General features: G+C 33.6%; 4 protein-coding genes across 6 annotated transcripts; 3 read left to right on the top strand and 1 right to left on the bottom strand.

Moving 5' to 3' along the window:
- Positions 1 to 44: 44 nt before the first annotated feature.
- LOC136342772 (uncharacterized) lies at positions 45 to 3,283 on the top strand. Its single transcript, XM_066288906.1, has 4 exons — positions 45 to 273; positions 768 to 1,030; positions 1,502 to 1,667; positions 1,747 to 3,283. Exons 1-4 carry the CDS (start codon positions 182 to 184, stop codon positions 1,904 to 1,906), a joined length of 681 nt encoding a protein of 226 aa, XP_066145003.1. The 5' UTR covers positions 45 to 181; the 3' UTR covers positions 1,907 to 3,283.
- Positions 2,415 to 14,962, bottom strand: Ttd14 (TRPL translocation defect 14). Of its 2 annotated transcripts, XM_066288876.1 has the most exons (11): positions 14,598 to 14,962; positions 13,381 to 13,448; positions 13,216 to 13,253; positions 12,558 to 12,595; positions 7,964 to 8,092; positions 7,774 to 7,910; positions 7,279 to 7,496; positions 7,002 to 7,117; positions 5,689 to 5,899; positions 4,038 to 4,222; positions 2,415 to 3,934 (listed from the first exon to the last, which is right to left on the bottom strand). In XM_066288876.1, the coding sequence occupies exons 1-11, from the start codon at positions 14,650 to 14,652 to the stop codon at positions 3,786 to 3,788; spliced, it is 1,344 nt and encodes a 447-aa protein (XP_066144973.1). In that variant the 5' UTR covers positions 14,653 to 14,962; the 3' UTR covers positions 2,415 to 3,785. The 2 variants fall into 2 exon arrangements, with proteins under 2 accessions (XP_066144973.1, XP_066144982.1); XM_066288885.1 differs by lacking the exons at positions 12,558 to 12,595; positions 14,598 to 14,962.
- Positions 4,218 to 5,840, top strand: LOC136342778 (ankyrin repeat domain-containing protein 22-like). The gene is made up of 2 exons (XM_066288920.1): positions 4,218 to 4,939; positions 5,072 to 5,840. The coding sequence occupies exons 1-2, from the start codon at positions 4,520 to 4,522 to the stop codon at positions 5,330 to 5,332; spliced, it is 681 nt and encodes a 226-aa protein (XP_066145017.1). The 5' UTR covers positions 4,218 to 4,519; the 3' UTR covers positions 5,333 to 5,840.
- A 475-nt stretch (positions 14,963 to 15,437) lies between the features above and the next one.
- fliI (FLII actin remodeling protein) lies at positions 15,438 to 22,433 on the top strand. Of its 2 annotated transcripts, none has more exons than XM_066282725.1 (22): positions 15,438 to 15,676; positions 15,994 to 16,172; positions 16,337 to 16,504; positions 16,555 to 16,931; positions 16,985 to 17,207; positions 17,266 to 17,507; positions 17,571 to 17,665; positions 17,731 to 17,801; positions 17,854 to 18,100; positions 18,153 to 18,338; positions 18,408 to 18,522; positions 18,677 to 18,876; positions 18,933 to 19,105; positions 19,205 to 19,331; positions 19,389 to 19,540; positions 19,987 to 20,111; positions 20,200 to 20,399; positions 20,457 to 20,668; positions 20,726 to 20,889; positions 20,941 to 21,092; positions 21,182 to 21,295; positions 21,796 to 22,433. In XM_066282725.1, the coding sequence occupies exons 1-22, from the start codon at positions 15,611 to 15,613 to the stop codon at positions 21,928 to 21,930; spliced, it is 3,723 nt and encodes a 1,240-aa protein (XP_066138822.1). In that variant the 5' UTR covers positions 15,438 to 15,610; the 3' UTR covers positions 21,931 to 22,433. The 2 variants fall into 2 exon arrangements, with proteins under 2 accessions (XP_066138822.1, XP_066138736.1); XM_066282639.1 differs by having other exon boundaries at positions 15,991 to 16,172.
- Positions 22,434 to 23,203: the final 770 nt, after the last annotated feature.

The following is a 23,203-nucleotide window of genomic DNA, read 5'->3' as shown; positions in this document are numbered from 1 at the left end:
GTTCTTCTAGTTTATTTAAAAAATCAGGTTGTGACTAGGTTTGTTTACATCGTAGAAAAATGGAAAATCAAGTCTGAATTTGCCCCCTATTCAGTAAAAACCGAAATACTTTCCATTACTGTTATTTAGAGCCGTTTGTTTTAATATAAGGGATATTTCCACTGGGTAAATTGTATTGGAAATGTCTTTAGTTGCTGATTATGGAAGTGAGTCTGAGGACTCAGATTCTGAGTTTTCTGTCCAAAGCCAGCAGTTAACAGTTCAAAATTCCATGTAAGAAGAAATTTTCGTTATTGCTTGCACCATTGTTAAATTAAATTTTGATGGGATCGCGGCAATTCACCCACTTAATGTTGATTGTTGATTAAGAACCCTAATGGCTGGTTTATTTGAGAACAGTAGCCAAAAGAGTACCATAAGCTCTATTATTGGTCTAATGTAAATAGATTTTCCAAGAGAATGAAATGTCTGGAAGTTACAGGCATAAACTATCCTAGTTGCTTAGTTCAGTTTCAAATTTTTAAGTATAAATAGTCTTTCTTAGCACCTGAGATTGTGGATTGGCCTGGCTATTAGCTTGGTTTAAATTCTGTAAACTTTTACTAGTCCCTAAGATATAAATTTATGGTGTTATAGCAAACCAAAATAATAAATGAACTTTCCAAACATATTGGGATTTGCTTTAACCTCATAGAATTGGCCCAGGACAATAGAAACATTAAGCTGATACACTCAGTAAAAAATGGGTCAGCTGCTATATCTTTTAGTAAAACAGAAATTAAAAAGAAGTCAGTCATCAAACTGGAGCCAAAAGATGACGAATCTAGTGAGGATGAAAATGAGGCTGAAACTAAAACAGTACCATTGCCTGTTTTCAAACTACCCACCCCATCATTCCAAACTGGTGCCAGTGTGGATGTTTCTGGTTCAGTTTTTGTAAATCCCTTTCTTGTAGCCGAAAATGAAAAGGAGGCTATTTTGGAGAGACATGTTAAGATGAGCAACAATAAGAATGTTGGGATTATAAATGGTAATGTACTGATAAATTCATCATGCTTTTCCTATCCACCTAGTCCCAATCCAGTAGCAAATACCTACTATTTGATTTCAATGAAATAAATATAAATTCAATTGAATTAATTAAAAAACTCAAAACTAGAAAACGTAAGATTAATCATACTAAAAGACTGCTAATTCTCGTATGGTGTATTTTGTAAGATTTCTATGATCATATGACTAGTTATAAGCCTATGAAATCCCCACTATGGCTGATATTAATCTGCGATGTTAATAAATTTTGGAGGTTTTTTATTTTAGGCACCTATCGAGAAGTTAACATGAATCTTTTGTATAGTTAATCTAATCTTTCTGTGAACTAAACGAATTCCATAGTTAAATAGGTAAGGCCACAGATAAGAGGTTTTTTCCACCAGGTCGTTATTCAAATCCGATAAGACCGGACAAAAAAGAACCGAAAACAAATCATAAATGTTTTATTTAGGTAAAAAGATATGTTGGAATTACCGAAAAGGACGCTGCAGATTTGGGCATAAGTGTAAATATGCCCATGATTCAGATATACAGAAAAGTCAGCAACAACTAAAAGCTGAACTAGAAGTCGCTAAAGCTCAAAGTGTAGTGTGCCAGTCAGATAGTCTCAACTCAAGGTAGATTTATCTCCATATTCATATGAATTATTGCATTTATGCTTTTGTTTAATGCATAATAAAAATCATATATTTTCAGCTTTATACCTCAGAAATTTTCCTTGGAGCAAACAAATCCTTGTGAGAACTCTGTACAAAAACCAGAAGCAACAAAGACAAAAAGAAAGAGACCAGGCTTATCTGAAGGATTAGTCCCTGGAAAAAAAGTTATGAAGCAATATTTGAATAATAAAAGTTAGAATTTGGTGTCTTTAATGTAAATTTAAGTTACTATTTGACGTTACACATTTTAATACAATCTATGTATGAAGAATGGTAGCCAGTTCCTTTATAGCACAATAACAAATTGTTTCCTATAGGATATCTGCGAAAAACGATATTTTAAATCTGTTAGCTATTGAGCTTTGATTCAAAATTTGATGACTTAACATCGTATAGTATCGCAAACAACGTGGCTAATAGATACAGACTAAAATGTATGTGTATACGCTTGCATTAGAGCCTATATGTTATTTACAATTTACAAATTGTTAAGATGTTAAGTACTTTTTTTTAGATAGAAAACGCAGAAAAATCATAAGAAATTTGAACAAATTCCGTATCTTTGCTTGCAACAATTCAAGCAAGTCATCATTCTCATCTATGATGCAATTGCGACACCATTCAATTCATTTACTCATTTTCAAATATTTAAAATGTGAGTGATATGAGTAAGATCTGATACGCATTTAAAAAAAAACGCACACAATCTAGGATTTGTTTTTATTTTAAGTTCTTATTGACTAAAAAGAACAACAGTTGCTTGAAATAAATGGTTCAATTTTGAAGACTTTGAACTGTTACTCATTAAAACTCAATCATCGTTCTATAGTTCATGGATGCTTCAATTAAACAGTAACTTGTCTGCAAGGGATCCAACCAAAGCAAAATAAATAACATTTAATTATAATTATAATGAAATAAAACTTGATTATAATTATAAAGAAATAAAAATTAATTCGCAATAATTACATAAAACGTATTTTATATATACCAGCCCGCTCAGGTGTGAGATTTATCAGCTAAAACCTATTAGAAATGTGTCTTCTCTATGTTGCAATAACATGTAATAATTACTGATTACGCAGCTACGGATATTTATGATTTAGCACTAGGTACCTTTTTTCTCTAAAATACATCACTAAGTGAATTCTTTACTGATGGAGCATTAAAATAATGAATAATTTTTTAACAATCTTAAGTATAATTAAATCACAGCTAATAGTAGTGGGACGAGTCCCAAACCATTTTAGGGAATCTGTTACAAGCATTTTTGGCGAATATAGATACATAGAATATACCCTGGAAAGTGGCAAATATTTTACATTAGGATAATTTGGTTTGTTTTCGCAAAATCACAGTAAAACCATTATAGAAAAATACAAGGATTTTTTAAGTAAAAAACATGTCCTAAAAGATACCAGAGTAATCGGTAAAAAAAAATTATTGGAAGTATCAAAAGTCATTTACATACAGAAAATTTCATGTCAGAATTTGCACTTATGGCAGTAACTACTCTATGATATAGATCTTTTAGTTCATACTTGCTATAGGTACCACGTCGATTTTATTTATTTTTACAATGAATCATTAGATGCTAGGGAATAGGAACAAAACCGAAACATTTCAACAACAGCTCTAATAAAGTGGCGGTTTTGACTTCGATTAGAACCGCTATTGAACAAATGAAAGAATGAAGACAATACTATAAGAGAATACCTAACAGTTATTAAATCACATTTATTCAATTTTGATATATTTATTGAATTAGGTTCTGCCAAAAATTATTTGGAATTTTATTTCTTTTTCAGAAATTAAATAGGTTTCAGTTGATTATTACAGATAGAGAATGAAATTGAGCATAACTAGTTATAACTGTCATATCTTCTTATCTTCTCAATTTCATATACAATTTATTCTTTCTTTATCACAATATATTCAAAATTGAATAAAATTTTATATAAAACCAGTAACTTATACCTTTGTTTACTCGACGAACCTAATCTTTCTTCTCGTGAAGAAACAATGGTATAATTCAACTGTACAAAGTTATTAAAATAAGGAATTTATCACACGTAATTAAGCCTTGCCATTGACAGTTGTCGAAGTTAGCCCATTTATTGAAGAGTGACCATTGAGTTTCGGAGCTAATTTACGCTCAAAATTCGAATTGTCAGCGTGGCCGTTTACTTTAGTTTGGGGTCCATGACCGCCACTGTCTTCAGGACCTAAAAGAAAAAGATTTTATGATACAAATATAAGACATTTCACATACCAGAGGGAACTGCACGACACATAGATTACAAGTTTAGCCTATTACTGTATACGTACCTATAAAATTGGTTTGTAAGTACTTCTTTGATGTTTTCCAATCTTCTCTAAGTGAGAGGTTATACATTGAATAGTCTGGATTGCCAGTCACTTCTCGTTCGATTTTTAAGAGAGTTGGGAGTTTAAAAAGTAGACTTTCATCGTCCAGTGCTGAATAAGTTTCCAGTAGAATTAGCCCTCTACATCTGAAAAGAATACACAAATGTGCATATTATAAAAAGGATTAATAATTATATGAGAAAACATCATTATATCAACAAAGGTGGTTTGCTTGCTAACTTGTTTCTACTGTAATATGCAACCAGATATACAGCCCAATGTGAAAATAAGAGAATGCCCTTAAACATCTGCGCAATTTACGAATAGTCCAACCACCGTGTGGCCATTTTGAACATACCAAAACTGGCAGTTCTTGTCAAATTTTTGACGCATAAACAAGTTTGCGGGAAAGTATTCGATATTCTACCATATTTTGGGAAAAAATGTTTTCAATTTTTCACGTTTCCGTTTCTAATATTACTGAGTGGTGCGCTCAGGGACTTTCCGAGGTAACCAAGTCAATCTGGGCCATATCAATTTTAGTCATTTACGGCTGTATCCTGCTACTGATGAAAATATATGGGTACCTAAAACCTTGCTTTGATAAAAAGGACTTTAACATGCTTTACCAGGCAGCCCAGCAAAACGATCTCATACGGGTTATCACCATTTTAAACCAGTGCCCCTCTTATGTAAATAAGTTTAAGTATCCCGAGGGTTATACGCCTTTTATGGTGGCCTGCGCCAATGCAAATACTCAAATGGTTAGATACATGTTGAAAATGGGCGCGAATGTTGCTCTCAAGTCAAAAGCTGATGAGACACCCTTCTACTTAACGGCTTTTTATTACGTTCAGAATATGGTAAGTGCAAACCCATTATCTCCGTGCGACGACCAATAAGTTTTAAGAAACATGCATATTTGGGGAAAAATTATTTTCTCAAACCTAAATCCTCGAATTTAAATAATCTCCTCTACATTAATATGTTTTCAGAATTGCAAAAACGCGACTTGTATTCGAGAGCTCTACTACGCCGGAGCGAAGATTGATGAACCAGGTAAAAGCAACATTACTCCCTTACAGATGGCGGCAGCTTTTGGACACACCGCTCTAATAAAATGGTTACTGCTTAAAAACACTAATATGAAGAAGAGCTGCTCTTACGCTTATTTACTGGCCAAAAGTCAGGGGCACAACGAAGCAGCCAATATTATTCGCGGATCAATGCAAATTAAGAGCATCAATTGCAAATGATTGAGCGATGTTCCTTCCAGTTTTAGTACAATAACTAATTCGTATATAATGTTTATTAAAATAAAAGTAATAATTACTCATGCATAGAGGGCTGAAGGAAGATGATTATGTCAGTTTAAGACTTGATGTGAAACAGTAGGCCTTTTATTCGGTTAATGTCGTAATTTTTTTTACGGCCTATGATACATACAAATTTTTACGCACAAATGATTTTTGTTTAATCTTCTATATAATGGTAGAATAATGTTACACCTAGTTATTTGGTTAAAGACGGTTTTAAATAAACAGTTTCGATCAATTTGTACGTAAGTGTTATATGTACTTAAAATAAGGGAAAAAATCGACATTGTGCTTACCTTGGATGACTAGGTTGTTCATAAATATCCAGCTGAAAATACTGATTGTTGAAAATGAAACAACGCCGTTTTTTGTAAATGGTAAAATGTGAGTTATCCTTTTGAGTGAGCAGGTTTATATAGTCACGGTGGTTGATCTGGGTCTTAACTTCGATTACTTGGCCCCCTGGTTGGTTTTGGCGTCGTACTGTATGGATATAACTGTAGTAACCTATAAAATAAGTAAAATTGATGCTATGTCAAGAATTAAAGTCTAAAGAATGATTTGATTAGTAATTCAATGCTACCTAAGTGTTGTTAACGTATATTATATTTGACAAGCTTAGCCACGTGACAATAAAAAAATATAATTTTTCTGTTTTCTTTCTTATTTGTGTTGATTCATAAGTTTCAAAGTGGTGGTAGAAATTAAAATTCCGTCTATTCTTGGCTATTTCCAAATGAAACACTTTTTCACAGTAACTATTTTTTAAATCTTTAGTTTTTTGAGTCCAGTAATTCTTACTGAAACTTCAAATTTTCAATAACTCTTAACACAAAAAAAAAACGTCGATGTAAATAAACTACTTTACGGTTATCTAAGAAATCGGCAATATAAATCTCTTGTGTATAAAGTGGGTCATTACTAAAAAGATAATAAATAAACTTTCAGAAAAAAAAAATGTCTGTAGCGGCCGTTTGTTGGAAACTCAAATCACACAGGCTTACCTTGAGATTTTCTGCTAAACTTTTATTGTTTTTAACATGGTATCGGATTAAGATCGTCGTGATTCAATACTACGTGTGTAGGACATTTTAATAAATCTCTTTCCAAATTGAATGAGTAGGATTTTTTCATTTTAAGATATTTTAAAATTCGTCCTAATCGCACTGATTTATTTTCAAACAGTTTTATGTAGTGTTGATTTCCACTATTTACATTTTGCAATAATTGATATTTTATACTTCGATCTTGAACGCTGATGGATTGAAGGTCCCTTTTTCAGAAAAAAGGAATTAAACAAAACACCGTATTTCTCATTACAACCGTTATATTCTATTTTAGCAATGTCACAGTTTGGAAACCCTCCATTATAAATTAAAAAAATAATACAAAATCTTGGTATGTACCACAAAATTGTACATAAAAAGACAAATAACTTTAAGTATTTTTTGTTTAAATTTTGAATAACCTCAAAATACTAACAATTATTTCGGACTAAGTAATTTGAAAGCCACTGATATCAAAAAGGAAAACAAATTGAAAATACCTAAAATGTGTAATAGGAGGGTGATTTAAAGATAACGAATTTGGAAATATTTTCTTTTCTCACCTTTTTGGCCACGCTTTCGTAATCTGACTTGATTAGGCGAGTTGGATTGCAGATAGTTATGCACCACTTCAAAGTCTTGGAACGGTGGAAATACCGAATCCTCGGGGAGTGGACCACTGGGAAAATATAAATTAAATTTACAAAGAGAAAACTTTTAGTTTTGTAATTTGTAAGATGCAGAAATTGGGGTATACTTTCCCTCAAAATTGTCTTTAACTGCTAATTAGCCTTTACCCGTCGAAATAACTAAAACATGTTTTAAGTTTCATTGACTTACCTGACAAGAAATTTATGTTTCTTCGAATTAGTCAACAATCGGTCCCCTGTATCCAAACCGATCTTATGGCAAACTGAACCGATCATCCTTCTGATTTTTCCCTCGAAATCGCTGCTGTTGTCAATAACATCAAAATACGGGTGTCCGACCCAAGCGGCCGCTGCTTTAGTATCCAATTCTCTGGCAAGTTCGACTCCTTCTGACCGGCAAGAATGGTCCTAAATGATTAGGCATGTGGTACCAACACTTAGCAATCTAATATTTTTTTTAAAGAAAATTAACACGAAAAATTCCTTTTTTCATAAACTATCATTGCATAACAAGCTTTGGCACAATTCCCAACGGCGATCTGGACCAGGATGTTATAAGAAATAATAAAACTATTAAATTTTGTGTAATTTAAAAGGTTGGCAGATGGTACCGGATGATTCTAATGCCGAGAAGATAAATTCGGAAACCTTTATAACCCTGCACCAAATAATTAAAATAGGTTACCTCTATAGAATAATAATCTTCGGCTCCTTTAGCTGCTGACACCATGTGGATGATCTGGTTGTATCTGTTGTCTCTTAGCTCAATGTTATTCCAGCTGTTGCTTGCCATGATGTTTTCCCACATCTCTTTCGATATAACTGAGTAAAACATTCGTTCAACTAAAGCAAATTTGAATATTGTCGCAGCTTACATGCTGAAGCATCCATTGCGCCCCTATCACAAATGATGAGGCAATTTCTATTGCATGTTTTGCCCAATTCGAAGAAAGTGTCCTCAATTTGCAGCATTGTCTTGAGGAGGTTCTCTTGGAAGATAACACCTGGAATTAAAAAAGAGGTCAAGGCCCCTTGATCACTGCGTTAATTCCTGAAGATTGTTATATGAAATGCGAATATGGTAAATCATTCCAATCAACTTCTGGCGCAATTATAACCACGATACACAGTGGTTCCATAACTGTAATTGGTCACCGGAAATTTCGGGATCAAGAGCTAATATGCGTAATAGGGAGTAGTTTTCGATGTTTTTGTTTGTTGTAGTGTCTGTATGTTAATTATTTGTGGGGTTTATCAAACAATGTCAAGGTCTGAGAAGAAACCTTTTTTTCTTGTTTTTCATCGCTACCGTATATTCCAAAAATGTCGCACAAAACAAGAATTACGATTTACACCATTAAAAAATGATACACAATAAATTTCCTAATATATTGGGCCTTGAAGACTAATAAATCTTTACGTCTGTGCCAGCTATTAAAACTCCGACGAAACAGATTTAACTTGAATTATAACAAATTACCTGTTAATTCTTTTATTTATTTACTGTGAGTTTGTCTCGAACACGCAGACAATGACGGACAATCAGCAAGTTTTTTACTTCTTAGCAATACAAATCATTAAGAGTTATACGGAATATCCATAAGTAAGGGAAGACATCGTTATCTTTTTACATTATTAAGAAATCGTGGACCCTTTTTGTTATTTAAGTGGTCAAATTGAAAATTGTATTCTCTTTTATGAACCAACTTGGAATGTTTACCTACCTAGAGAGCACTTAGGAGTAATAGGTTGAATATGAGTAATGGAGAATGAACATCAGGAACTCATCAAATAAAACTAGCCTTAACAGATAACAGAACGCTATACAAGAGAACATTAATTTAAAACCTACAGCGTAATATCACGCTAATGCTATTCATTCTTAATAGAAATTATTACCATTTTCAACAATTACATCAGAATAACCGCAGGTTTTCGTGCAACATGGAATTCAAGAATCTAAATATACGAGAGGCGACAATAGCATATGAACGAACATACTGCAAACCAGTCGTTATTCGACTCAACAAACACCTATTAAATGCCCATGACTTTGATAAGATTATTAATAATAGAGTTGCATTTTTCAGTGCTAACTTAACAGGGAGGCTATATGATTGCACACGTAAACGTTTCAACCTTTTGTGCACGTATAAATAAAACGTTAAACTTGCGACGTATTATTTATAATATTGGCTTCGAAGTTCCAAAAGGAAGCGGCAGTTGAAAGGGTGCCATATTATCCTGATGATATGTCCAACGTGCTAATTACGATCCACAATACTAAAAACAAATGTAGATGGTAGATGGGTACGTGATAATCAAGAAAAAAAAACAACAAACGATTTGTACCGTTTTCTTGGATCAGCTAGTTATTTCTGGCACCATTCAGAAACGACTCTACAATACCGCGTGTACAACCTAAATATCATTTGGCTAGGAAAAAGAAAAACAGAAACTGTGTGCAAAAAATGTTGGCAGCTCCACGTGAATCACAATGGTACATAGTACGTTTCCTGTCAAGCCCTCACTTTAAAATTAGCGAAACTCGTATATTTGGAACGGACATTATCTGGAAAATGTTTTTTTTTTTTGTAAATGAACTGACAGATTTGTGGGCATGAGGAAATGATCCAGGAATTCGCTTGGATCCATACATGAACGGTTTTTGGACTAAGTCGATGAATACATTCATCCATGGTGTCAAAGGGAGCAAATGTATAGTAAACCAAATCTACCATTGTCAAATTGACAAGGACATGAACCTGGAACAGTTCACAACTTCAACTACTTTACGTGGGAACATTGCAAATTTAGAACGGTGAGAGGATGTCCCCCAGGGGGGTTCAGTTCATTTCGTCTGGCCAATGCACGTGGACGATTTTTCTATGGCAAGCAGAGGGACGAGTTTATGAATGAGAAGCAGGGACATTGAATGGACCGCAGCAGACCTTAGGTTGCAGCGGAGGACCGTTAAGATTCCAACCAATTCAATATAATTTAATGCAACAGATAATTTATTCTTCAAGTTGATTAATGTTATTGATTATCAAAGTGTCGCCACAAAGCCTTGACCCAGGTCTTGGAAATAAAACAACTACAGAAAATCTGACTCAAAGCCTTGTCTAGTCAGTCAACTACGCCATTTACTAAAGAACCAAGAGCGCCACATACAGCTGCAATACACAGTAAATCAGAATCAAATGATAATACACTCATAAATATATCTATAATGTCGCATTCATAATTTGCAATCCATTAAATAATTAATTTTTTTTTTGTTTTAAGTTGATGAAATGTGTAATAATAATTTAAATAGTATTCTACATTGTATATTGACTTAAATAGAGCTGTAAAGCAAACGGAGAAAGTCATATTTTTGTAATATATTCGCATGTTACGTCCTTGAACATTGCAGCTTAAGAAAGAATATCCGGCAATCTTAAAGATGGATTCAGGACTAGAGTAGGGCACTAGGCAACTACCCCCAATTATGTTTATTTTCCATAATAAAAGATAACATCATTTATTTTGAAACATCCCGGCAATTTCTCAGATGGCCAGACTATAGGGACAACTAACCCAAGTAAATTTATTACCTACAATAAAAGATATCCTTAACTTAGTAAAAACTACGGTTTAAGTACCTTCGGAGTAGGTTAAATCGGTTTACGACAGTACCTACCATAAAAGGACTAATTTTGCTAGAAAAATGGGTCCTATACGGATATTTTTCCGAATAATTGCGATGACTCACTTCGTTTAAGAATGTTCTTTTGGTTGTTTGATTTAGATGTTTTAACTTAATAAAATAAATCACTTCGTAAGTTGTACGTTAACTTGATGTTCGAAGATCCACCTTTTCATAAAGAAATAATAAATACACTGCTTAAAATAATCCACGGAACAAGGACAATTATTGATAAATCTTCATATTGAAAAATAGACTAATGTATGAGTCACATACCACATAATCAAATTAAGTACGTTTGTTTGCCACAAACGCTGAACCAAGTGCCGTACCAAGACCATGTTTTCAACTCAGTTGTCTTTTTTCTTGCAAATGCTGTTGGCGTAGAACTTCTCGATATCCAAGAGCATTCTAGTTTACATATTAGGTAAGATACTACACGTTAGTTCAGAAACTACAATGTAACTCTTATCAATTGGCCACTATAATCGCACGACTTGAATCTCATAGAGCACATATTGGACATACTGCAAAGTCAATTCTATCCTCGTATAATGATTGTTCGTGACAATTCGGCTTTACAAAACATCCTCAGGGAGCAGTGGCAACTTTTATCACAAGACACTGCAGATAGGGTGATTTCGACTATGCCAAGACATTGCCGTACTGTTATTAATTTCCGTGATTGTAACACAACGTATTGAAAAAATGTTCATATGAATTAATTGCGAATGAATGTTTTATATAAAAATTGTTGCCCAAAGTATGTTTATTCCTTAGATTATTTTAAGCAGTATCTTGCTCAAAAACTGCTCCAGAAGGAGAAATGCATTGATCATATTAATATCGAGCTAATATCGCAAAATTATCTCCTACGACGTGTGATAATTACCGTGTAATAATTATCATAATTAGGAACACGTGTTTTTTCAAATAATCGAACAAAAGCATATTCGAATATACATAGATGAAGGATCTAAAAATAAACAATTTTATTTTCAATCTTAGGCCAAAAAATTGTGTTCACTATATTGAATAACACAAAAATACACCCAAAACGAATTCATTGCTTCGAATTGAGTAAACAAGTAAGGAAGGTATAAACAAAAATGAGTTTGCCGACAATGAATTATTGTAAATCTATTTCTAAAAGCTTTAGACGCCAATCATAGAAACGTCAGGTTCTAATAACACTCAATAAAACTGGTAAATAGCATTTTCCACGTTAGTCTCGTGTAAATTTTGCTGCTCCTCAACAGTGAATCATGACTAAATTAATTAATTTGCCATAGATCACTTAATCATAATGAAAATATTTTTTCGCAAATTTTTGAACATGATATTCACTATATCTTTGAACACAAACTTCTAGGCAAAATGCAAATCTACAAACTTTTAATGCTTTTGCAGTTTGATTGTAACCAGACGAGGCACTAATAAGTGCCTTGTTAACATGCAAAAGTAGTTCTATTTTAAATAAATACGCTAAACCGTAGCCCACGCCTTTCTATTAGAATCCCAAAGCAGACGTTAAAATAACAATTTATTAGCAAAACACGTTCTATTGAAAAGAACCCTAACGTGTTTTACTATTGAGTTTCAACATTTGTAATTTGCTGATAAATAAAAATTTAACGAATTTGAAGCGCTGGCATGAGAGTTGATAATACCTTTATTGGTATAGGGAGGTAAGTTTAAAAGAAATGAGTTTTGAAGTCTCTCAATACATGGAAGTTTTAAAATTCTGAGTTAATTATATCATCAGTGATTGTACTTACCCTCATCTTCACTGAGGTCGCTGAATTTAATTCCTCCACTGAAACGAATAGAAGCAGACAATTGAAATTTGCCCTAATGAAAACTGCAAATTGTTATTGGTCTTGACATTTATTTAATTAATTTTACACGTCTCAAAATCAAGTAAAAACTGAAAACAAAAACACTAAAATCTAATTGACCTAATATGCTCACTCCTACTAATTGAAATTTTTGTTGATCTCACTTTGTTATTACCTAATAATTGTTATTGTTATTAATGTAAATAGAGCAAAACATAACCTGGACTAAATAATACATTTGTTTATATCTATCAAAGGAAAAACGGCAAAACTATCCATGTAATAGCAGGGTAATTGCGTTGTTGGTGTTACAAAATGATATTAAATTGTTCACGGATATTATCTTTTTTTCCTGCTTAAAACCATACTTCTAGTAGAGAAAAAATCCCTTAATATAGTGAACTTACGATGAGGCAGGTAAAAAAGTTCTACAGAAGAGCGAACAACGCAAAATAGCTTGATTTCCCACTCTTCCAATAATTGATCTTTTTGTTAAAGAATTTGAGTAATTGAAGGAATGGCAAGAAGCTGGTATTGAAGATAATTTAAAGATCTCAGACATGTTTCCACGAACCGAGATGTACATATTTCAACTTACCTAAGCAACACTGAAGCTGTTTCAGGCACCCGAAAGACCTGTAATAAAGTGGACAAGTATAAAATACAGCATTTGCCAGCATTACATTGAACATTAACTACATCAATCTGTGAAAATATCTCTACGTATTAATACGGAATGATATATAAATAATTTTCTTTTTACCTTCCATCCTAGATTTTCGAAGAATGTGCACAGTCTCGCCTGACCAGTGGTCTTTCCACCACAGGGACCTGAAAACAAATTATACAATATACAGAGTGAACTAAGTAATAATGGAACAAATTTTACAGGTGAGCAAAGAAAAATAATAACAAATATTTATATGACAATGCTTTTCAAGATGTAGGGTGACAAAGAGGTTTTCAACATTCAACTAACTCTAGTTTGCTTGAATTGCATATCTTAAAACTTAGAAAAATAGGATTCTAATTTAATACCCCTAGATTTCTTTAGGCTCAAATAATCTATCCTTATTTACAAATAAATTTTACGTGTGTCGTCTTGTACTTTATCTCATTATACCCTTTAGATACCTAAGAATGCATGCATTAATTTCTCTACTGATTTGGGCTACAAATAACAGGCAATGGAATTCAAGACAAGTTAAAAAATAAAACATCTACCCAACAAGATAATAATTACAAGAAGTTTCTAAATGGCATCAGAACTGCACAAGAATTTCATATTTTAGTCAAATGGTTTTCCTGGTGGATCTGCATAATGCAAAAAGTTTGAGGTAGCGAAAGGAAAATGAAGCCTGGTCTGGTTTCTTAGAATTCTATGATTTGAAGTGTTATAAGAAGAATAGGGTTCCTAACATTTGAAAAGAGGAGGGATCTCCAAATACTTACATACCTACCAGGGGCCAAGTTAAAATGTGAGGAAAGGGAAGCAGCTGAGCGAATGGGGTGCATAATGGATTCTTAATTTCACAAAAATGTGAAAATTTAGGCCAAATTGAATAACAATTATCTGGAAATACTTAAAATTCTGTAACATGTCTCTTTTACTCTTACACAAGAGGCAGATACCTTAGGTACTTTGGTATGGTTCACTCAGTCTTTTTATGTATTTTAATGTACAAAAATTCATAAGCTACTCTTCACTTTTGTATTTTTAATTTGTATATAAGGCACATGGTGAGGAAGTAGGGAACATGTGGGGTCCCATTACTATTTTTTACGGCACAGTACCTTTTAGTTGATTTCTAAATTAGCATTTATCACGCACCCCTTACCATTATTACTAGCCACTAAACAAAATCCACCTAAATGAGGTTTAAAATCAATAATGCACCAGATCACAACAAAGATGAAAATGACCTTAATTTAATAAGTAACTGAGCTAACTACTGAAGAAACCTGTTAAAATCGACTTACCCCCCGTTAATACCAAACGGTACACGATACGTTTTTTCTCCCCGGCTTTATCCATTTTCTTCAAATTACCGAAAAACAGTTGAATCCAAAAATAAAACGCGATTTCTGAACAAAGGTTATGAAACACCAGCGCATGAAATTATGAAAAAACGGACTTTAGAAACGATGTCTTGACGGAAACGAATGTGAGAAACCAAAATTAAACTATGGAGAATTAAAATAAATAAGTGGGGCACATGATCAACAAAAACTAGATAAGATTTTCCATGATTTTATGGGTAAAGTTGCGTGGTGGCACACGATCGCACGACTGCGCTTCAACCGCACACGGCGGACGTTCTTTTGAAAAAGACGAGCGGAAATTTTCGTACTGGTTGAGGTTGAGCTTTCAATCGATTTTCGATTTCGGCGCGGTAGAAGGGATAAATGTCATTGTCAATTCGTTATTATGTCGATTAGCCTGGCATCGGTATCATATCGATATATCATGCCGTAGATTATGTACATATAGTAGTAGAACAAAAAAAATGGAAAACAAATATTTATGCAAGTTTCAATATTTTTTTAAAACGAAATGTAACTTTAAGCAAAAAAAGGAGTAGGGAGTAGCAGCGATGTAGATTTTATAAAAGGTGATAATTAAAGTAAACCTTAAAAAGGCTTTGAAAAATTGGAGTAATGTCTAGAATAAATTCATTTACTCAATTCTATTTAATACCTTAGGTTTACGATTTGTATTATTGATGAGCTGTTAGGTATATATGTATCGATAATGTTAACCGCTATAACAAAAAGACGCATGTGCAGCAACTATTTTATGTCAGAATCAGCTGTTAGGGCTAGAAATTACGTCATGAACCAAAATATTGAAGGTTAATGTATTTAAGGTGCAATTAGTATGTTTTAAATGAAATGAAATTTTTAAGAGTTGTGTGTTGTGATTGAACTAATGTAACTAGTAGGACTTAATGCTAATTTTAAAGATAATGTGCAGTGCCTAAAAAGGAAACAAAATGTCTCATAATACTGGAGTATTGCCTTTTGTAAGGGGCATAGATTTTACAAGAAACGATTTCAGTGTAAGTTACTAATAAATTGAGCTTACTTGAACCTATACCATTGCAGCCTGAGTCACACTTATCGACAATAAACATTGGCTTTATTCAGAAATTAATTTAGCCTTGAAAACTTCAAAATCAAGTGGATGATATAGACTAACCCTTGCCCTTAACTCAGCCTTTAATCTTCATTCTTCCCTCACTAATATAATTCAAGAAGAGGGTTTTACTGTCATGCTTTTACACTGTTTATCTATACATGCAGATCCAGCTCCAATCTTGAATTAACAGCAACTTAAGTGTAACTTGAATAAAAATATATGTATTTGCTTCAGAAGGACAAATTCCCAGATGCAGTGGGTTACATGACTGGTGTCCAATGGCTCAAATTGGATCGTACTAACCTCAGTGAGGTGCCCAAAGAAATGGGAAATTTGATGAAACTAGAGCATTTATCACTAACAAGAAACAACTTAGAAAAGTTGCATGGGGAATTAACAGAACTCAACTGTCTAAGGTAATAATCCATGAATTACTGGTAAATCTGGAGAATAAAATTTTAAAAGTTCTAAGTATCTGTTATGTGCCATATCTGTAATTAATATAATGACTTTCCTCTTTAGTTTTTGATCTTGATATAAATTTATAAAAAAATGAATATATATATATATGTGTCTTCAGAACACTCAACCTAAGACACAACAAAGTAAAAAATTCAGGGGTGCCTTGTGAGCTTTTCAACCTAGAAGAGCTAAGTACACTAGATTTGAGTCATAATAATTTGAAAGAAGTCCCTGAAGGGCTAGACAAAGCCCGGAGTCTCTTGGTTTTAAATCTCAGCCATAATCAGTAAGTAAAACAAAGTAAAAAATGACTAAAATAACTAAATAAACTTATAGCATTGATGCCATCCCAAACTCCCTTTTTATCAACCTAACTGATCTCCTGTTTTTGAACCTCAGTAACAATAACCTTGAAACTCTTCCTCCCCAAACAAGGCGGCTGGCAAATCTTCAAACTTTCATCTTAAACAATAATCCCATGGTGCATTTTCAACTTAGGCAGCTACCAAGTTTAGTCAGCTTGGAAACGCTGCAGTTAAGGAATACTCAGAGAAATTTGAGTAATTTCCCTAGTAATTTGGAGAATTTAGTGAATTTGACTGATGTCGATTTAGCAGAAAACGCATTGCCTAAAGTTCCTGATGCTTTATATTCGTTGCCTAGCTTGAAGAGGTTGAATTTGAGCAATAATGAGATCATTGAGCTGTCTTCAGGTATTTATATTATCATATTGTGAACTTAGGAAATTGAGTTGGGGTGTTTGTAGCTATAGAATTCTGGCAAAAACTTGAAACTTTAAATCTGTCTTATAATAAACTGACAAATCTACCGTCGACTTTATGCAAACTCCAATGTCTTAGAAGGCTTTATGTTAACAGCAACAATTTAGATTTTGAAGGTATTCCTTCAGGGATAGGAAAATTGGGCGCTTTAGAGATTTTCTCTGCTGCTCATAATCAGCTGGAAATGATTCCTGAAGGTTTATGTAGGTCAGTAGGTACATCAATCTCATTACTAATAACAATTAATAACCGTAAAATCTTTTAGATGCGGTTCTCTAAAAAAACTTAATCTAAGCTCAAATCGCCTGATAACATTACCAGACGCAATTCACTTATTAACTGACATAGTAACTTTAGACCTCAAGGGTAATCCTGACTTGATAATGCCTCCAAAATCTACAGAGATCACCAGAGGGGCGGGAATTGAGTTTTATAATATAGATTTTTCGCTACAAAATCAGCTGAGGTTAGCAGGGGCCAGTGTCCCCACACCTGCCCCTGCCCAAAGTGAGTGTGTGAGTTAGTGAAATTGCGTATTAAAATATTGAAAGCGGTTATATGTCTTTTTAGATCCTAGTAAAGATCCTATTGCGAGGAAGATGAGGCTTAGGAGGGGGCGGAGAGACCATGAGGAAGCCGATCAAGATCAGGCGAAAATTCTGAAGGCAAGACTGCAAATTAATGTGAAAAAGCTTTGAAAATTTCATTTTTGATTTCGTGATTACATTAGGGAATGAAGGATATCGCCGAGGAAAAAAGCATGATTCTCCAAGAAGAAGAGGCGAAAGTGGAATCTTTAAAGTACCGAAAACAAAGTTTTTTAAATTTTCCTTTTGAAAATTCATTATTTCAGACCGAAACGTTGGGACGAAGCATTAGAGAAGCCTCCTCTAGATTACTCCGAGTTCTTCGAATCGGATGCAGGGCAGGTGGCAGGTTTAACAATTTGGGAGATCGAAAATTTCCTGCCAAATAGAATCGATGAAGTAGCATATGGTAAATTTTATGAGGGCGACTGCTACATCGTTCTCAAGACCACGGTAGACGAAAATTACTGTTTAAATTGGGAGATTTATTTTTGGATCGGGGAGAAAGCCTCTGTAATGCTTATTTTTTTTATTTAATGTTGTTATTTCAATAAGCCTTTCACAGTTGGACAAAAAAGCATGTTCTGCAATTCATGCTGTGAACTTGAGGAATTATTTAGGGGCGCAATGTAGAACCATTCGCGAGGAGCAGGGAGACGAGTCTGATGAGTTTCTCAATTTGTTTGATACGCAAATTACGTATATTCAAGGGGGGAGAACATGTAGTGGCTTCTATACCGTAGAGAATATGGTGAGTTATTCTTTTCCATTAGAAGCATTTGTCGTGTTACTTTGGGGTGTCTCTTCTTTTATTTCCTAGACATTTGAAACAAGGTTATACAGAATTCACGGAGCAGGACCTTCTATTCACTTGGAGCCTGTTGCAATTAGTCCGTATTCGCTAGATCCACATTTCGTTTTCATTTTAGACACAGGTAAGAATTTTTTTGTAATAAAATCACCAATACCTCACTGATTGTGATTAAGATTATTGGTAATTCACATATTTTTCTATAATATTTCTCAGGTGCTTTGCATATGTAATATAATACCAGCGAGGCGATGTCTTATTTCCAATTTTATTTTTAGGCATGAATATATTTATTTGGAACGGCAAGAAAGCGAAAAATACCCTAAAATCTAAAGCCCGATTAATGTGCGAAAAAATAAATAAAAATGAACGGAAAAATAAAGCTGAGATAATCACGGAAACTGTCGGAGACGAAAGCAAAGAATTCTGGGATACTTTGGGCCTACCTGAAGATGCGTTACCTCAGGAAGTTGTTAAAGTGAGGAACTTTTAATATAATTAACAACCTCTTTTTAAACTCTGAAAAAAAAATAGGAGCATGTAGATCCTGATTTCACCCCAGTTCCGCCAAGACTTTACAAAGTGCAATTGGGGATGGGATATTTGGAATTGCCCCAAGTAGAGGTTCCACATGCAAAGCTGGTTAACACACTTTTAATCAGCAAGAACGTTTATATTTTGGACTGTTATTTGGATGTATTCGTTTGGTAAGACTTATAGGCGGTTTAAAATAAAATAGATCATGTTTAAAATGGTCGAAAATTGAGAATTAAGCGCGTGTGAAAGAATGTTTTATATTTGCATAGGATTGGAAAGAAGTCGACTCGTCTGGTTAACGCTGCCGCAGTAAAACTCTCCGAAGAGCTATTTAATATGATTGATAGACCTGAGCATGCACTTGTGACAAGGGTTAGAGAGGGCACGGAACCACAAGTTACATTTCTCCTTTCGAAAATTAATTATTGCTACATGTTTTTTTATTTTTTTTAGATTTTCAAGTGCAAATTTTCCGGATGGGATGAAGTTATCGCAGTGGACTTTACAAGGACTGCGGAGTCTGTTCAGAAAACTGGAGCTGATCTCACTAAGTGGGCGAAAAAGCAGGAAACCAAAGCTGATTTGACTGCTCTTTTCACTCCCAGGTATGCGTAATATGCACGAATTAATTAGGTAAAATACTTTTCTAGTCTAGTTATAAAAATCCCCTAAGACTAATATAATTATCGACCATTTATATTGATAATTGGTCAGTAAGTAGCTACAGTTGTGTACGACATACCGATCAGTATGACTATAGTATGTAAATTCTGCAATTTTTAATCTAATTACTGTATTTCAACTTATGTTACCAATAATTTTTTGTCTCTTTTTCGGTTATCTTTAATAAGTTTTCTTAATTTATTTTCATCTATGGCGGAGTGAAAACTCAAATTTTAGACTGAAATTTCTGTCTCGAACGCACCATTTTCGAATACATATTTCCGGGTTATATAATGTAGAATATTGCGCATGAAAAAGCAAAGTTATGTCCTAAATTTGTGCTACATCATTGGAAACTTGAAAACTGCAAAAAAAGTATTCCTTTCAGACAACCTTTAATGCCATTACATGAAGCTCAGCAACTAATGGACGAGTGGAACGAAGACCTGGAAAGCATGGAAGCATTCGTTTTGGAGGGAAAGAAGTTCGTGAGACTAGCTGAAGACGAAATTGGTTAGTTCATTTGAGAGTGTTAATGCTTTTAATTAGGCTGCTGCTAAATTTGTTCGCCTGGTAATAACTATTATTCTCCCTCTCATAGGCCACTTCTATTCGAAAGACTGTTACGTATTTCTTTGTCGCTATTGGGTTCCATTGGACGACGAAGATGTTCGCGCAGATACAGAAGACGCGGATGATATACAGGTGGTTGTATATTTCTGGCAAGGCAGGGAAGCCTCAAATATGGGCTGGCTGACTTTCACGTTCACTTTGCAAAAGAAATTTAAAGCTGTTTTCGATGTAAGAGTATATTCATCATAATAATCACTATAGGGTTTGGAAGTCTGTCCTTTTTAGGAAAATTTAGAGGTAGTAAGGACCCACCAGCAGCAAGAAAATATGAAATTCATGGCTCATTTTAAGCGCAAATTCATCATTCATCAAGGTAAGCGTAAAGTGAAGGAAAAAAACGCGGTAGAGTTTTACCATTTGCGGTCCAACGGTAGTGCCTTGTATACGAGATTGGTGCAGATCAATCCAGATGCCTCTTTACTGAATTCTGCGTTCTGGTAAGTCTAATTCGAGATTTTCAAAAAAAATTTTAAAACACAATGTATGTTTTCCAGTTACATACTCAAAGTGCCATTTGAACAAGATGATAATCCAGATTCTGGGATTGTTTATGTGTGGGTTGGAGCGAAATCTGACTCAGATGAGGCGAGATTAGTCCAAGATATTGCTGAAGAAATGTTTAACAGTCCCTGGGTCACTCTTCAAGTTATATCAGAAGGTTGTGATTATGAGTGTGGAAACAACAAAAAGATTGAATTTCTCATTTCAGGAGAAGAACCTGACAATTTCTTCTGGCTGGGATTGAACGGTAGAAAACCATACGATAGTGATGCCACATTTATGCAGTATACCAGACTGTTTCGTTGTTCGAACGAGAAAGGTTACTATGTGGTTTCGGAGAAGTGTTCCGATTTTTGTCAGGCAAGTTTTCGGTCTATCTAATAATTATTATAAAAATATATTGTCAAATTGAAACTCTGGATGTAAATAGGATTATTTCATATTACTAGGATGATTTGGCTGATGATGATATAATGATCCTCGATAACGGCCAGCAAGTATTCCTATGGTTGGGACCCAAATGCAGCGAGGTTGAAATTAAACTCTCGTATAAATCTGCTCAAGTAAGTGGCATAGCTTATCCATAACCTGCAGATTTATTTTAAGAAAGCTATTTCATTATCGCAATGATCCATGGTACCTTTAATAAATTTATTTCTTTGTAGAATTAGATTCTAAATTAAGTTGAAGGGGTTGGGAGAAGAAATGAAAGGCATTTTTCTAAACTACTCCACGTTTCGCAATAATTTATTACATCTTCATGACCCCAACCAACAAAATATGCGAGTTAACCAATCAGTTATTGATGTAATGTGATTTCTATGTTTCTATGTCTTGACTCGTCAAAAGGTATTGCATTGTTACCGAATCAAAAATGATATCGATGACTCTCGAATTTTGCATATGTTAATTTATTATGAATCACTCGAAAAACGATAAGGAATTTGCAATTCCATATCTTACCCATGTCGCTCAGGGTGCCCAGAATTCAATAACTTCTGGGTTGATAACTTCCACAATACTTTTAACAAACCCGAAAATGATGCGTTTTCATATATTTTAGGTTTACATTCAGCATATGAGGGTGAAGCAACCAGACAGACCAAGACAATTGTTTCTAACAATAAAGAACAAAGAATCTAGACGCTTCACTAAATGTTTCCATGGCTGGGGTCCACATAAAAGACCTCCAGAGTAAAAATATTATATTATGTTGTGATAGCATTTTAAGCCATAATTACTTACTATTTGATTGCTTGATTACATATTATTTAATATTTATTGACGCGAATTATTATGAATTAGTGTCACCCTTTTCTGAAGTTTTTTTATAATTATTGACATGAATATATTAATTTAATTTGTTGATTAATACTGCCTTTAAATTATACATTTTTTTCAGTAAATAAAACACAAAAGTAAAATAATAAATTATTATATTGTAAAAGCATTACCATAATAAAAATGAAAAATATCACACAAACAAAAATAAAATTAATAACCTTTTTAAAGCGTCTTCTATCCATAACAAATTCTAAATTTTAAACTGTTTTTAAGCACCTAAAGCTGTAAGTTGTACATTAGTCGTCATCGTCATCATCGTCGGCCGGGACAAACAGGTCATTTTCTTCGAGAAAATTTGCTATATTTTTACTAATTGCAGCCCCAATGAAGAGCCCAATAGCAACTGTGAAAAGAACCTAGAAAATTTAGGCATAAAATGACTAATATTTTATTATTCTTTTTCAATATTTTTAAACAAGGTAGTCACCAACTTGTAAAGAAAGAACATGTGGATGTAAAGTTTCCTCATTAAACGGTACTCACCCTGAGTAATTTTAAATTAATATAATAAACATCAAGATATGCCTTCAAGACATCACAAAAAAAAGGTTGAATACAAATAGCTTTTAAAAAAACTATCATTATTTTTATAGCCATTACATCCATTTTAGGCTTCATAAAAAGTACTTGTTTGCATTAAACTTCATTAATTTTATATAAATTTATACATCCAGCTGTAAGGTATTTAGGGTAAATTCAATGGATGATCAATGAGAATCTAACTTTCTTTTATACATATATAATATCAACTAAAGTTTTATTCAGGTATTTCATGGTAACAGAAGCTTACCTTCAAAATACCAAACCTGGTTTTTTGAGGCTCCTCTAATATAATTCCGTGTTTAGTTGTGTATGCAGTTCTTACGGATTTGGAGGTACTCAGTTGTTGGCCCCTTGTGCCCACTCCTTTAATCTCAAAACGAGCTAGTTGCGTAATAGGAAATACTCGTGATAGGGCCATTTGTGAATTTAACGTTGGTTTAATTATTTACTAAAGAAAATTTAATACGTCAATACAATCATATTATTTAATTTATTTCTGATTAATAATTTCCTACTTTCATTTTCACTTTTCGATAAATATGAATTTTACCTTAACCTAATTTGACATCAACGAATCACTTTTC

The sequence above is a fragment of the Euwallacea fornicatus genome, chromosome 1, assembly GCF_040115645.1.
Source record: "Euwallacea fornicatus isolate EFF26 chromosome 1, ASM4011564v1, whole genome shotgun sequence".
Classification (NCBI taxonomy): domain Eukaryota; kingdom Metazoa; phylum Arthropoda; class Insecta; order Coleoptera; family Curculionidae; genus Euwallacea; species Euwallacea fornicatus.
The sequence above is the reverse complement of the archived record's forward strand: the minus strand, read 5'-3'. Positions and strand labels throughout refer to the sequence as shown.